The sequence below is a fragment of the Cynara cardunculus genome (assembly GCF_001531365.2).
Source record: "Cynara cardunculus var. scolymus isolate 2C chromosome LG 2, CcrdV1, whole genome shotgun sequence".
Lineage (NCBI taxonomy): Eukaryota > Viridiplantae > Streptophyta > Magnoliopsida > Asterales > Asteraceae > Cynara > Cynara cardunculus.
The window spans coordinates 49,128,815-49,143,123 of NC_037529.1; the positions used below are offsets into that span (position 1 = coordinate 49,128,815).

The 14,309-nt window shown below is 35.6% G+C and overlaps 1 protein-coding gene across 1 annotated transcript; it reads left to right on the top strand.

Annotated features, from left to right (window-relative positions):
* The first annotated feature begins 6,526 nt into the window (after positions 1–6,526).
* Positions 6,527–8,494, top strand: LOC112506139 (probable protein phosphatase 2C 65). The gene is made up of 5 exons (XM_025110166.1): positions 6,527–6,751; positions 6,830–7,162; positions 7,250–7,367; positions 7,832–8,055; positions 8,132–8,494. The coding sequence occupies exons 1-5, from the start codon at positions 6,527–6,529 to the stop codon at positions 8,492–8,494; spliced, it is 1,263 nt and encodes a 420-aa protein (XP_024965934.1).
* The last annotated feature ends 5,815 nt before the right edge of the window (positions 8,495–14,309 follow it).

A 14,309-nucleotide genomic window follows, 5' to 3' on the forward strand; every position in this document is an offset into this window, starting at 1 on the left:
CTTGATCGAGTTAATACCAAGTTGTCCGGATATGAAAATCAGAGAAGAGGACTTGATGTCCGGACTTATAAATCAGACAAATATATAAGTGTTGTCCGGATTGGTTAATCGGCCAAGACTTGACCAGAGATGAAGTCCGGCCAAGTCTATATTGACCGGATTTGTACTTTGACTAAAATGATTGATCAAATAAAGTATCATTATAATATTCTTTTATAATGATAAAGAATAAGAATTCTGACAAAGATGATTTTGAACTGATGATGTTCCATTAGGATATTTATGACTGAGGTTTGTTCTAATTGGAAATATTTTTATAATATATTTTGATGAGGAAATAAGGGTGGCATATCAAGGAGAGCTGTACCATAGGATAAGGGTGACATATCAAGGAGAGGTGTACCTTTGGATATAAGGGTGGCATTTAGATATGTAATATAACTCTTTCTGTTATATCCTTTAAGATTACCGCGATTTGGAATCTTTATTTCTTTGTGATTTAGATATTTTGAATCAGGGTTCTTATTGGAAATCATAGTTTGGATGTTATTGAGAAGGAGATAACAGGTTTATGGCCCGAAACTTTGAATAAACCTTGTTTTAATTTAAAAGGTTTAAAAGTGACATTAAGATAAACCTGCTTGGTCCAAACCTAATTGGTTTGGAGGTGTTATTTAAAATCTGAGAGATTGGCTTTGGAATTTGGAAGGTACTGGTATTATGTTTTACTTGTTCATATATTTGCTATATATATATATATATATATATATATATGAAAAGTTGTTTTAAATAAAGTTTTGGTGATTCTCACCCTGCAATGGCATAAAAAGGGATCTTACTAGACCTTTCGGTCTAACCCTCGTTTTGTGATTTTAAATATGTATTGCAGGAGGTGTGGACGGTAAGGGAAAGGGGAAAATGTGATATTTTCCTATATGCGTATTTGCATGAAGATTTGTCTATGATGTATAGTTTTGATAGATGAACGTTGATTAGTACAAGAAATGTATTTTGAATTTTCAGGCCATGTATTATGTATGGTAGATTCTTGTACTAAGGGACCTGAGTGGTGTATAAACATGTATTTCTTGTGAATGAAGTATGTGTTACATGCAATGTGTGGTATGGGGTGTTACATAAAGTGGTATCAGAGCCTGAGTTTAAGGGATTTAGGTATTTAACACCATGATACCTAGACTTAAACAATTTCATTGCATGTTAAGGGTCCCAGACATAGTTAGCACCATTGGAAATAAATATGATGAGTTAAAAGAACAGTGTGTAAGTAAATTTTAATTACATCTGGCCAGTGTAATTATGAATTTATAGGTACATATCTAGACTTTAGTGCTTCATTATATTAGGAATGTGAATACGTGATTATTAACATTGAAATCTGCAGATGTCTAGCCGAATGCGGAGATCTGAGAGAATGGCTCATCACGAGTCTAAGGAAAGGGAGGAATCACTCGTTAATCTTCCAACAAGTACTTCTAGAAATAGAGGATGAGGAAGAACAAGGGGAAGGGGCAGAGGAAGAATCCAGACAGAGGGAAGGGGTCGGGCTGAAACACATTCTGAACATGAAGAATTCCACTCTGGGAATGTTCAGGAGGAACAAGTGCTACACCCAGAATACATAACCAGAGATATGCTGGCAAAGGAAATGGGGAAGTTAAGGGAAACCTTGACGTTTATTATGAGAATACCAGCTAGGGTTGAAATGGAAAGAGTGGAAATACATCCCTCTATTCCAGTTACTCATAACAAGGAAAGAGACATCAAGATGTTCCTGACATGTAAACCGCCAACTTTCTCTAGGGAAAGAGATCCAGTAAAAGCTATGTGTTGGATCAAGGAGATTGAATCTGTGTTTAACACCATTAGGCGTCCAGAAACCGATAAAGTTCGATTTATTGTGTCGGTATTGAAGTCTAATGCTCTGTTTTGGTGGGAAGTGGAGTCTTTGGCCAGGACAAGTGTCTTACAAACACTATCTTGGACGAAATTTGTTAATCGATTCAAAGATCAGTTCTGTCCCAAGATGGCTGTACGACAAATGGAGGAAGATTTCCTGAAATTGGAAAAGGGTAACGAAACTGTTCGAGAGTACACTAAGAAGTTTATCGAATATTCTCGGTTTGCTGAACACTATATTTCGTCAGAATCCAAGAAAGTAGAGAGGTATATCTGGGGGGTTAAAACCTTTAATTCATGAATTTGTAATCGCTATGAATCCCACTACCTTTTCACTAAACATGGATGCAGCGGAAATGACAGAATGAAATAAGAATCGACAGTCAGAGGTTAAAGTTATAGAGAAAATAAAATGGGAAGGGCCTTCATCTAACTTTCTAGGGCCAGAATCAATGAAATATGATAGTAGAGCTGAACAGAAAGTCGGTGAGAAAGTTTGTGCTCAGTGCCGACAAGTTCGTCAAGGGGACTGCAAATTAGATCCGAGGAAATGTTATAAATGTGGCGAGACAGGTCATTTGTCAAGAAGCTGCCCAACCAATAGAATATGCTTTAATTGTAATTCCCCAGACCATATTCGACCCAACTGTCCGTTGTTGAGAACTCCGCAATTGACTATGGGGAGTAACGTATCGGGTACTCGGGGAAGACCTACAGTATCTAGAGGAGGGCAAGGAGGGGCACGAGGACGGTCCTTCCAGATGACAAAGAATGACGCAGTGGCTGCACCAGATGTAGTAACAGGTACCTTCCTTCTGAATTCTATACGTGCTAAAGTGTTATTTGATTATGGTTCAAACTTTTCATTTGTATGACCATCGTTTGCTCAAATTGCATGTCTGAATTCTGTGTTACTTGATGACAAATTAGTAGTTGATACTGCTAATAGTCAGGAATCTGTTACTAGTATTGTAACACCCTTGTCTCGCATGGCCGGAAGATGGTGTGTTACGGAGGAAAACCTAACAAGATAAATAGCTAGTATATATATATACAAGATAACCAGAGTTACTATGTACATCTATCAAAAGAACGTGGTAGACTAAAAGTTAAGACAACATGGATATAGTTACAATATACATACATAAACAAAAACTACTAGACTATCCAAGGTCGTCTTTAAAATAGTCATATTTCATCGCTCTCAGTCCCGTGATAGTCCCACCTATGTTCATGTACCTGCCGAGGACAAAACAAACCTCGGCTGAGCCAAATGCTCAGTGAACGGATAATTAAAGTAACAAGATTGCAAATATAAATCGAGTTAATAAAAGATAATAATTATAAGGAATCCGAAAACCAGAACATTAAGGAATCAATTAATAATTAACATGAAATGTCCATATTGAAATAATTTAAAATAATATCATCATTTCAAGAATTGAAGATTAAATAAGAAAATCAATTGGGTTCAAGGGTTGTACGGACCACTCAAACTATAGGAAATGAGTGTAGGGCAATACACTCAATTCCCTTCCGATAATCGGCTCCCAAAAATGGTTCCCGAATACGGCTCCCGATAACGGTTCTTAGGATCAATCCATTCGCCCTCAAATTAGCCGGTACCAGGCCAGACCCACTTATTGACATTGGGGTATAATAGCGAGGACGCCATGACAATTTATAGCCGCCATGGAGGCGTCACAACATCATTGCCCTCGATGTCGGGCCTTAAAGCACAAAGTGCTCAAATCACCAAAACATATCAATTCAATGTGAAAAGGGTAATCTCACAAAATATGAAACTAAGATTATATACAAGTGATAGATGCCAAGATGGTAAAGAGATACAATATTGCATCTATAATGAATTAGTGATTAAAGAAAGTCACAAGAATCGGGTATCCGTACCTTAGACGGAAATCGAAAAAGTAAGCCCGTAGCTCCTATCCCCTTGTTAATGCCCCTTTCTTATTCTAAGATTGGTCCTGAATAAGTTACACATGAATGTGACTGATTGATACAAGATCTACGGATGTTACAATCCTCAAAGCACAAAGTACAAGCAAAAATAAAGTTACTAAATCCCCTGCACCAAACAGCTTTGAACCAACTTGACTTTGATCATTTTTCTCATACTTAGAGCTGCATTCWGKTGTTAATGTCTAAACAAAAGTTGTAGRMMGATTACTTAGGGTTCCAGTCGATTTGGATTCATTCAGTTTGGAGGAAAAACCTATTTTATATGAATTTTCTAAAAACAGTATGCAAATCCCATTTTTGCACAGGACCAGCTACATAAACTCACTGTTTTGAGCATTATGGAAGTAAAACCAAGTTTGGACATAAACTAAAAAGTTGTAGAAGACACAGATACCTTTCCAACAATATATGGCACACCTCAATCGGATCAACGAGTGATTTTATATGAATTTTTAAACAACCAGCAGTACTAAGATTCATATACACAGCTCAAAACAGCCCCTTTTGCATAAGTTTGACACTAATACCATCAAGAATTAACTATCTAGCTTACCATATTGCAAATAAATGATTAAAACTTAATTTATAACTTCTTTAACTAACAATGACATCAAATTAACATCATTTAACAAAGGTTTAGCTTACTAGTAAAAACCTTATGAAYCCTAACATGAACCTTCCCAACTTTATCACAAATCAACAAATTAGACCACAAATCTTGAAATTTATAGGTTCATACCTTGATTCTTTACATTCACTTCAATCACTTAGCATTAAATCTTCAAAATTTCACCAAATTGGAAGATGCATGTGAAGATGAAACCATTTCTAGGGTTTATGTGAAGAGAGTATTTAGGTCTAGAGAGAGAAGTGAAAGGGAAATAAATGAGTTAATTTCTGAAAATTTAGTGTTTAAATAGTTAGTAAAAGAATACCCACTTAGCAAAGGTTACCCCTCATCAATTGCCTAATATTAGTCTTTATATGGATTTTTCTTAACATTTTTAGTCCTAAGACCAATTTATTTTCTACATAACTAACCCTTTACATAAACTAGGGCTTACATTATTAGTCCAAACTACAACTATTTAAAACAAGGGTACAAGTAGATAAAACATCCAACTCTCATGTAAATAATTATACCAAGATTAATCAATAACAAAATCTAGGCTGTTATAAGTATGTTCAATAACTGCGTTATGTTATTGAGGGGTATGAAATACCAATTCGATTGTTCCCAATGCCGATGAAAGAGTTTGATGTAGTAGTGGGTATGGATTAGTTGGCAGAACATCAGGACAGTATTGTTTGTAATAAGAAAATGATCAGAATCATTTTGCCAAACAGAGAGACAGTGGTTATCTATGGTGATCGTCAGGATCATCATACTAGATTTTTGACTGTATTGAAAGCTCGAAAATGTATTCGAAAGAAGTGTCATGGATGTTTGACATATGTTATTGATGCAAAGAAAGAGAAAGGAAAGAAGGAATTGATTCCAGTTGTTAATGAATACCCAGAAGTTTTTCCAGAAGATTTGTCGGGTTTACCAACAGACAGAGTTGTTGAATTTAGAATTGATCTCTTACCTGGAGCAACACCAGTAGCCAAGGCGCCGTATCGGTTGGCTCCATCAAAATTGAAGGAACTGGTTACTCAATTGAAGGATCTGCATGATAAAGAATTTATTCGACCCAACACTTCACCTTAGGGTGCCCCTTGGGTATGAATTTTGTACAGGCTAATAAGTAGTTGAATATCAAAGTAGTTAGAAAGAAGCCATGAAAGGATTTGTCATGTTCATTCGATAAGTATTTGACCCCTTAGGTATGAAATTTGCACGGGCTAATAAACTGTTGTCTATTTTTAAGTTGATTAATATTATGGAATGCAAAAAAAAAGTAGTTGAATATCAAAACATAAACACGTTGAACATCCCTCTTTTATATAGTTTATTGATACCATGATAACTGTATGTATACATGTGCATATGTGTATGATGATATTTATGTCACGTAGTTCATTTCAAGCCTTCTCTTTAATCATCAATTTATCATATATCACATACTTTTATTTGAAAATAATATCAAAAGCACACAAGAAATGCTCGATTTTAAGTAATTTATACAAGTTAATATTTATGTTATCAATTTGAAATTTAAAGATCGGTTAAGGAATTCCTTCATTAATGGACAAATCTTTGTGATTGTACAAATATAGTAATATCGTAAATAATTCCGTAAAATATGAGGTTCCAAGACATAGAGAGAGGATAAAAAGAAAAATAAAAATGGATCGAAAGAATGGCAAAAGCACGGTCATTTTGGCATCGTCTTCAATGACCGTATTCTTTTGCCAACGATCATCACAGTAACATTATTCGGGCATTCATCAATAATCCATCGTCATCGTTTTGGGAACAATTCGTCAACAAAAATATATTTAAATAATTTATTTATACATCAAAATCATGAAATTAGGTTTCATCATACCAAAATTTTAATCATTTTTGCTTGAGGTTCTTTAGACCTTCTTCCCCCTTGGTTTCACAACATCCAATTTTCAAATTTCACATATTTATTTTTCTTGAAAATTTTGAAATTTCTTCGGTTCATCGGTACAAAAAATGGGTGCGTGTTGTTCGTGCCAAATGGGCGTGAGATACCGAGGGGACTTATCGGATGACCATGGTGTCAAACCAAAAGATAGCGAGGCCGAGGACAATGACCAGATCATAACCATCGGCGATTGTGGGGCCCGTGTGCGGTTACAAGGATCGACCAAATTTGTATCCATGTTCACTCGACAAGGACGAAAAGGGACCAATCAGGACGCGATGACCGTTTGGGAAGTAAGAACGTTTAAAACCATAGATTTTTAAAGATGGTTATATTTTTCATCGATTTATAAATTTCGAATCATTTTTCAGAACTTCGGTGGTGAAAGGGATGTGGTTTATTGTGGTGTATTTGATGGACATGGTCCATCTGGTCACAAGGTGGCACGTTATGTACGCGATGCCTTGCCATCGAAACTCTCGTGGTTGTTTAGAGATTCACACGTTCATGGGAAAAGTTGGTCGAATCAGGATCATGGTTCAGATCAAAAGGTAATCAATCTCAATGATAGTAACGATCCCATTCTACGTTCGTGGCAAGCAAGCATCACTGAATCGTTCAAAGAGGTGGACGAAGATCTTGAAGCAGATTCGAGTATCGATAGCTACGGTAGTGGCACGACGTCTGTATCTGTACTCAGACAGGTACTAGTGTTCATTGAAAAACTAAATCTCAATTATGAGCACCATCATTTGGTTTCTCATATAATGTTGTTTGTTGTGATTTTGTAGGGTGACAACTTGCTAATTATGAACCTAGGAGATTCGCGAGCTCTTCTTTGCACGAGAAGTAACGATGATAAGCTTCATCCAGTCCAACTCACAGTCGACTTGAAACCGAGCATTCAGAGTAAGATCTTTCTTCAATTCCTTGGTTTGTAAAGTGTTTCACTACAACAAAATTGTATTTATAGGGCGCCAATGATGTCCAAGTGTCATAATAGATTGTTTTCAATTGTAAAAGTACTACAATAAGTTTATACAACGCTTTTGGGCGTCTTAAAAAAAGTTCAGGACACTTCATGTTAATTTTTTTACATTTGAGAAATGTCCTATAAACAATTTTTTTTTCGTGACACTTGTTTTTATAAGAAATTAATAGGAGTTTTTATTTCAAAAATTTCTTAAAAACTTGTAAAAATGTTCTCTAAACTTAGTACAACGTTCTAATAAGACACAATTGTTTTGATTCTATATAAGTCATATAAAACAGTTTATTAAGACACATTTGAACATTTTGACGTCTTATAAACCCAATTATGTTGTAGTGGACTTTATATGTAATGATTCATTAACTAGTGATTTCTAAAATAGGTGAATATGAAAGAATAAAGAACAGTGGCGGGAGAGTACAAGCGATGGAACATGAACCGAGCGTGTTTAGGGTATGGATGCCTGATCAAGATTGCCCGGGACTTGCAATGTCGAGGGCTTTCGGGGATTTCTGTTTGAAAGATTACGGACTTATCTGTGTTCCCAATATATTTTACCGAAAACTAACAGACGAAGATGAATTTGTGGTCTTAGCGACTGATGGAGTAAGATCAATATCAAAATTTTACATCATTCGACTCGTTGAATCCACTCGTTAACTCTATGCTTGCTTGAATTCAGGTATGGGATGTGCTGACAAATAACGAGGTGGTCAAAATAGTTGGTTCAGTGAAAAAACGATCAATGGCTGCAAGATTTCTCATTGATCATGCGGTGCGAGCATGGAGATACAAGTACCCGGCTTCAAAAATCGATGATTGTGCGGTCGTGATCTTGTTTTTCAAGAAACAACGACTGTTGTTATCGAAATCATCATCAGAAGATTTGGATCTAATAAATTCGGATCATCCGGATCTTGACGCGATCAAGAACCCAAAAAAGACAGGGGATGATGGCCTCGACACTGTACTAAATTACCATATTAAGGAAGATGAAAGTAAAATGAGAAAAGCAGCCAAGAAAATACAGTTGATCGAAGAGTAAACGATTGAATGGTAGATTCAAGTTTTCATTGTGTTTTAGATCGAATTTAGAAAGAAAATATGAAGGAGATCTGAACTCGATGAACATATTGTAGATGAAAATAAAAATGAATTTTGATATGTATACATTAAAGAAATTTCGTCTTGATTTCATTTTAATATAAACTCGAATTTCATAACGACACGAGATCAAGTTACAAGAAATTCCCAAAGAGAGGCATATTCAAACAAAATCATGGAACCGATGGTAACGATTCATTTAATGTTATGGTATGGTTCTTATTAAATAAACCTCTTTAATTTCATAATGTAAACACTTTTATTACATTTACATTACAAAACATTGAATCAAACAAATTATTATTCTCATCAGTTTGACGCCTATATTGTGGTATTTTTGTATTCAATTTTTCTAATAATGCCAATAAGATTCATGCAAATGGATATTCACATGTGAATATTGGTATATACTTTTCCTAATAATTGTTAAAGGACTAGTTATATGAACCACCAAGGTTAACCGTGTAAAAACAAACCAGCCATGATAAACAAGACCAATGGCTACCAAACCTAGTATAACTCGTACGCTACCGACCAACCAAACATCATTCAAAGAGCAATAGCCAAGAATAAGCACCTTCGACAAGCATGTTAATCCTCTCTCTCAGTAATTTGATAATGATCCTTTTTACCTTATGAAGTGTACTATCTCTGTATTCAGCTTCAGCAATCATCACTGAGTCTGTTCAAGTGATCGTTGAAGATGTATTGTAATTCTTTTAACGACAAGTATTCTTCTGGAAGACAAAACTCACACCACAGAACCTTCGACGATATCGAAGATAGAAGTTGAAGATAGAGACAAGCAAGTGAGTGATCTGATGTGGTTTTTAGTGATAACAAGCTCCTCTACACAAGTATGACATCTACTCAAGATTCATCGAACACTGAAGAGACCTCCAGCATCATTCCAGTGTCAGCGATCAAATGAATCTTGTTGAACAAGATTACTTTTTGTCTTGTCCTTGTACACAAAAAGGACAAACCCATATCTCTCAAAGTAAAAAACTGTATGGAGTCACTCTACTGTCTCCAAGTGCGCTTACCTACTTTGTGAAAAACTACTGTTCATATACGATTAAAGGCTGTATATCTACAACAAAGGACAAGTTCATCTCTTAAAGCTTGTCACGTGCTTTATACCTTCTGAATTGCATTTAATGCAATGGGTATAAATAACTGAGTAGTTCTTTTTTCTTTGTTCTTTTCATCATCTATATCCAAGATTCCTTGCCTTGAAGATCTTACCCAAAAAGATACTCCTCCCTCTAACTCTCTATCTTAGAGAAAGACTTCCACTCTAACAAGTGAAGAGCACAAGACCTTTTTAACCTATTTCTTTTTGCAAGTCTTTTCTTCATTGCTATTTGTAACTTGTGTATTTCTTTGATTGTTTAGATAAGTTATGTATCTTATCTTTTACGCAAACAATCTGTAAAAATCTGTGTAGATCTTCTTTATTAGTATAAGTTTTTTAAAAGTGAAAGTTGATGTTTTTGTATTCATCCCCCCCTTCTACAAACTATTACCTATAAACTCTTGTAGATCCGACTAGGACCACCAAAGCAGCATTAGCGGCGGTCAATTCCCTGCCTCGAACATTTTTGTAGCATTCAATCTGTGGTTAACAACCAAGATTCAAATATGATTCAATCATGTCAAATAGAAACTAAACCAAACCCAATATATCACATCGTGATGTAGGGTCTAGGGAGAATGGTGAGACGTACTCAAAGAGTATAACAATTGTTTCAGTGACCATGGTGAATCATCAATAAATGAATACCAATAAACAATTCAATCAGATTTGCAGGTTTAATGGTGCAGGCCAGTAAAATTTAGCAATTTTTGAAGCCATTTATAGTTTCGTTAATTTTTTCGCCACTTTTGAGCCCACCAAAGATGTAGACTCGATCATTTGCCACTGTAGCATTCGAAAATCTGCAAGGATGGTTCATTGGCTCTCCAATCATCCATGATCCCCGTCGAGGGATCATAAAATTCTACGCTTGAAACCATTGCATCAATATCATAATCTCCTAAAACAAATAACAATTCAACCTTCAACCACCCATAGATACCTATTTTTTTATTTTTCAAGCATATCATATTTATATACGAAAAATTAACTCACACACACTTCTTCAACCCCTGCCTTCAAGAAGGTGGGGTTACCAGGTACCACTCGGCCGAAGGCCTTTTGGTAAAAGAATAAACATGGATAACCTAGTAAACTGCAAATTCAACTACTTTATTCAAATCGATAAGACCTACAAATCAAACCTACATATACTTATTAAGTACGTATATATGTTTCTACACACTTTTTACGTATTTGACACAAGATGTTTTAGGAACTTTTTCGATTTGTCAGTTTTTGTTGGTTCGGAACCAGTCCTGTAACTTTATAAGTGAAATAAATATTGGCCTCACAGTTTTTCGTTCAAAACGACCATAGAAGGACACCTCATTGTATACATGGTCTCAATTTTCTTCCAAGAATGTTCTCTGGGATCAAATCTTTCAGTTGTCCTCTGAGTGCATCAATAACGAACTTCTAATCAGAAACAAGTAAGGGTTATTTTACGTCATGAGGTGAAAGATCAAGTACCTCAAGTAGCATTTCCCATCATAGCCACCAACAACATAAAGTGCCTCGTTAAGCTTTGTTGTCGCAAGAGCAAACCGCAGCAAAAACCTACAGTTTGCACAAAGTGAATTACGATCGCCGTATCAAATGCAAAGAGCACAAAAATCTAGAAATGTGTAATTATTATACTTTTTAATCAACTAGATCACAATTTTACCCTTAATAACAGAGGGAATAACGAATTTCTCCATTTCATGATTAAGGGTATAAACTTACTTTTGAAAGTGGACATTTATTTTAGGGATGACTAGAATAGAAATATGGATACTTTATATCGGAACCAAGGAAGTAAAAGGTTTAAATACCTTTTTTTTGGAAAAATAGGGAAGAAAAAAAACAGGCTTTTCTTGAGGTTTAAACCTTTTCAAGCATCGAGCGTGTTGGAATCTAGGATCCAACGTCAAAATCCAATATATCGACATTTGAATAGTAGTCTACTCTACACCATTGATACCATCGATTGCATAAATTTTATTATTCACAGTGGCACCAGCAAGACCTCCATTTTTCCAATTTAGAAGAGGGCAAGTTTTCCACTGATTCGCTACTGGATCATACGTTTCAATTTTACAAAACCAAAAGGCCAATGTTACTTACAAGATGATGTTGTGAGAGCACAAGCCATACAAAAGACTAGTCACCTGTGTCGAACTATTGACCAATGGTCCCACCACCAAACACAAAAATCTCACCATGCAACCTTGAAGCTGTTGCATAACATCGTTCAGTATTCATGGGCTCAAGAGCCTTAGTCAGAATTTGTGGCGCTGAGTAACAATCCAATGATGGCAACCATGATATGCCATTATATCCTCCCACTAGAAATATTAATTCGTCAGCTAAACCATCCAAACTGATTTCTCTTCCTTCTATATCCTCAAATCCTGAGGGCCCGCAGAAGATTTTCACATTTTACAGAGGCCATTTAGGTTCATGATTTCAATTCCTACTTCAGCTTAAAATGTTATGAAATCAATCAGCAAACACATAAATCTTGTAATTTTTACAGAAAAGTATGATATAATCTCATGTTTATTCGCATTCAAAAGTGTTAAGTGATGCATAGGAGGTGAGGCACAAGTTAGAGCCTCGTTTATCCAATTGTCAATAACGGTAGAACATGGATTGTTTGGATTATCTTACACACTAATAATGGTTGAAAACAAGAAATCAAGGACACACTATTTACATAGTTCGAGGACTTGTATCAGGATACAAGTGAGGGATACGTTATTCTTTTCGATGGTCACCAATAATCAGTGTTATACCCATTCCCCTTTGCCATGATTCTAGAAGAGATCTCCAAGGGAGTGTACCATGGTGTATGTTATTTGGTACCACCATTGCAAAGTCGAGGGAGAGGTGAATGTTAGGTTATGGTCGTGGAGGAGAATAATGAAGAGGGGATAATGAAGAGGGGATAGAGGTCACCAGTAAAAGGATAGTTTCGAGTATTTGGAAGATATGATTCAGCAGTTGAGGACAACATTTGACAGACTTCAAGGTAGGGCGGCTAAAGTAGAGGGGCTAATAAGGAGTTTTGTGTGTTAAAGTTAAAGGGAAGATTCTACAGGTTGGATATCAAACATGCAATGTTGTATGGTGCAATGTTCGGTGATGAAGAAGAAAATGGAAGTTGGAAAGATGAGGATAGTGAGGTCGATTGATATGCATTGATTATTCAAGGTAGAAAGCACCTATTTCTTTACCTTTAGGTAGTTTATTTTCTTTTATCCCAACTTTGAGTCTTTTTTATTATATTAATTTCCGTTTGTCTATCCATGGAGCTAAATTAAGTGATTTACTAGTCTTAACAACATTAGGATGACTAATTCTTTGCATGTATGCCTAATGTTTCTGTGCTGCAGGATTCATTTAACATTGGTCTTTGTAGTTTGGTTTTTGGACAAGTTTTTCTGGATTCAGCTGTTGTGCGTGGATAAGGACAAATTTTTGGAAAACTCTTGGACAAAGATTGATGATTTACAAGAAGATTCTAGTGGGAAGTGCTTAGGGTACTTGTTATGATTGTTCCTTTTGTACTTTGGTACTTTTTGTCTACTTTTTGAAAATCTTATCTCCTCTTAGCTTTTGTCTTTCTTCCTCTGTTCTAGTATAAATAGAGACATTTGGAGCTTATTTTGATCATCCCTCATCAGATTTTTATCTGACTTTGTACTTAAATTCTAGTTAATTCAAGTACTTCTCTTATATTCTTGCACTTTACATTATATTTCTACAATATTGCATCTTGTCTTTACTTTATTTACTTTCCTTGTCATTTACTTTCTGATCTTTACATTCAGTCATTTACTTTCTATTTTTAATATTTATGTCTTTACTTCATGTTATTTACTTTCTTTATCATTTACTTTCCGTAATGAGCATCTAATTTCAGTAGTTTGTGTGTGAAACTAAGCGTGAGATTTTAAACCGAAGGAAAGTGGACGTTGTTTTGCAATAACATCGTTCCACTATTTCATTCAAGTTTTATAAAATCAATGACAATTCTTGAATTTTTTTTGATTAACCTGGATATCCAACCCGCTATGCGAGCCGACTAATCCCAGGGCGACCACCTGCTTTGCAAATAGCCCGGAGTCACCGCATTTGAACCTCCGTGGCCACAAGGGGATTTTTATTCCTCCTTGGATTTGAACCTAGGACCTCCTGGTACTTTTGACCTTTGGATCCAAGCTCAAACCAATCTGATCACTTTGAAAGTGTTAAAGTGTCATGGCCTTAGAGATAAGCCATTGAATGCACTTCAATTTGAATGATAAGAGAAGTAGACTTGAAAGAGTTGTTGACAAAGAGATTTGTCATTCATATCTTTCAAACTAATTAAATTTCGATGGGTTGGTCACTTTTTAAAGTGTTAAAGTGAAGTAGATTTAGAGATTAACTACTTTGAACACACACCAACTTGAATGATATAGGAATCGACTCGAGAGAGTGATTTTTAACAAAAAAAAAGTTGTTTATCCATATATTTTGAAGACCCCATTCAACACTATCCCTGGTCCTAATACCACATAGAGATATGGGTTGAAATCTATAATATAGCATAATGGTGGAAGTCCTAGAGGAATACCCCCAAAATAGA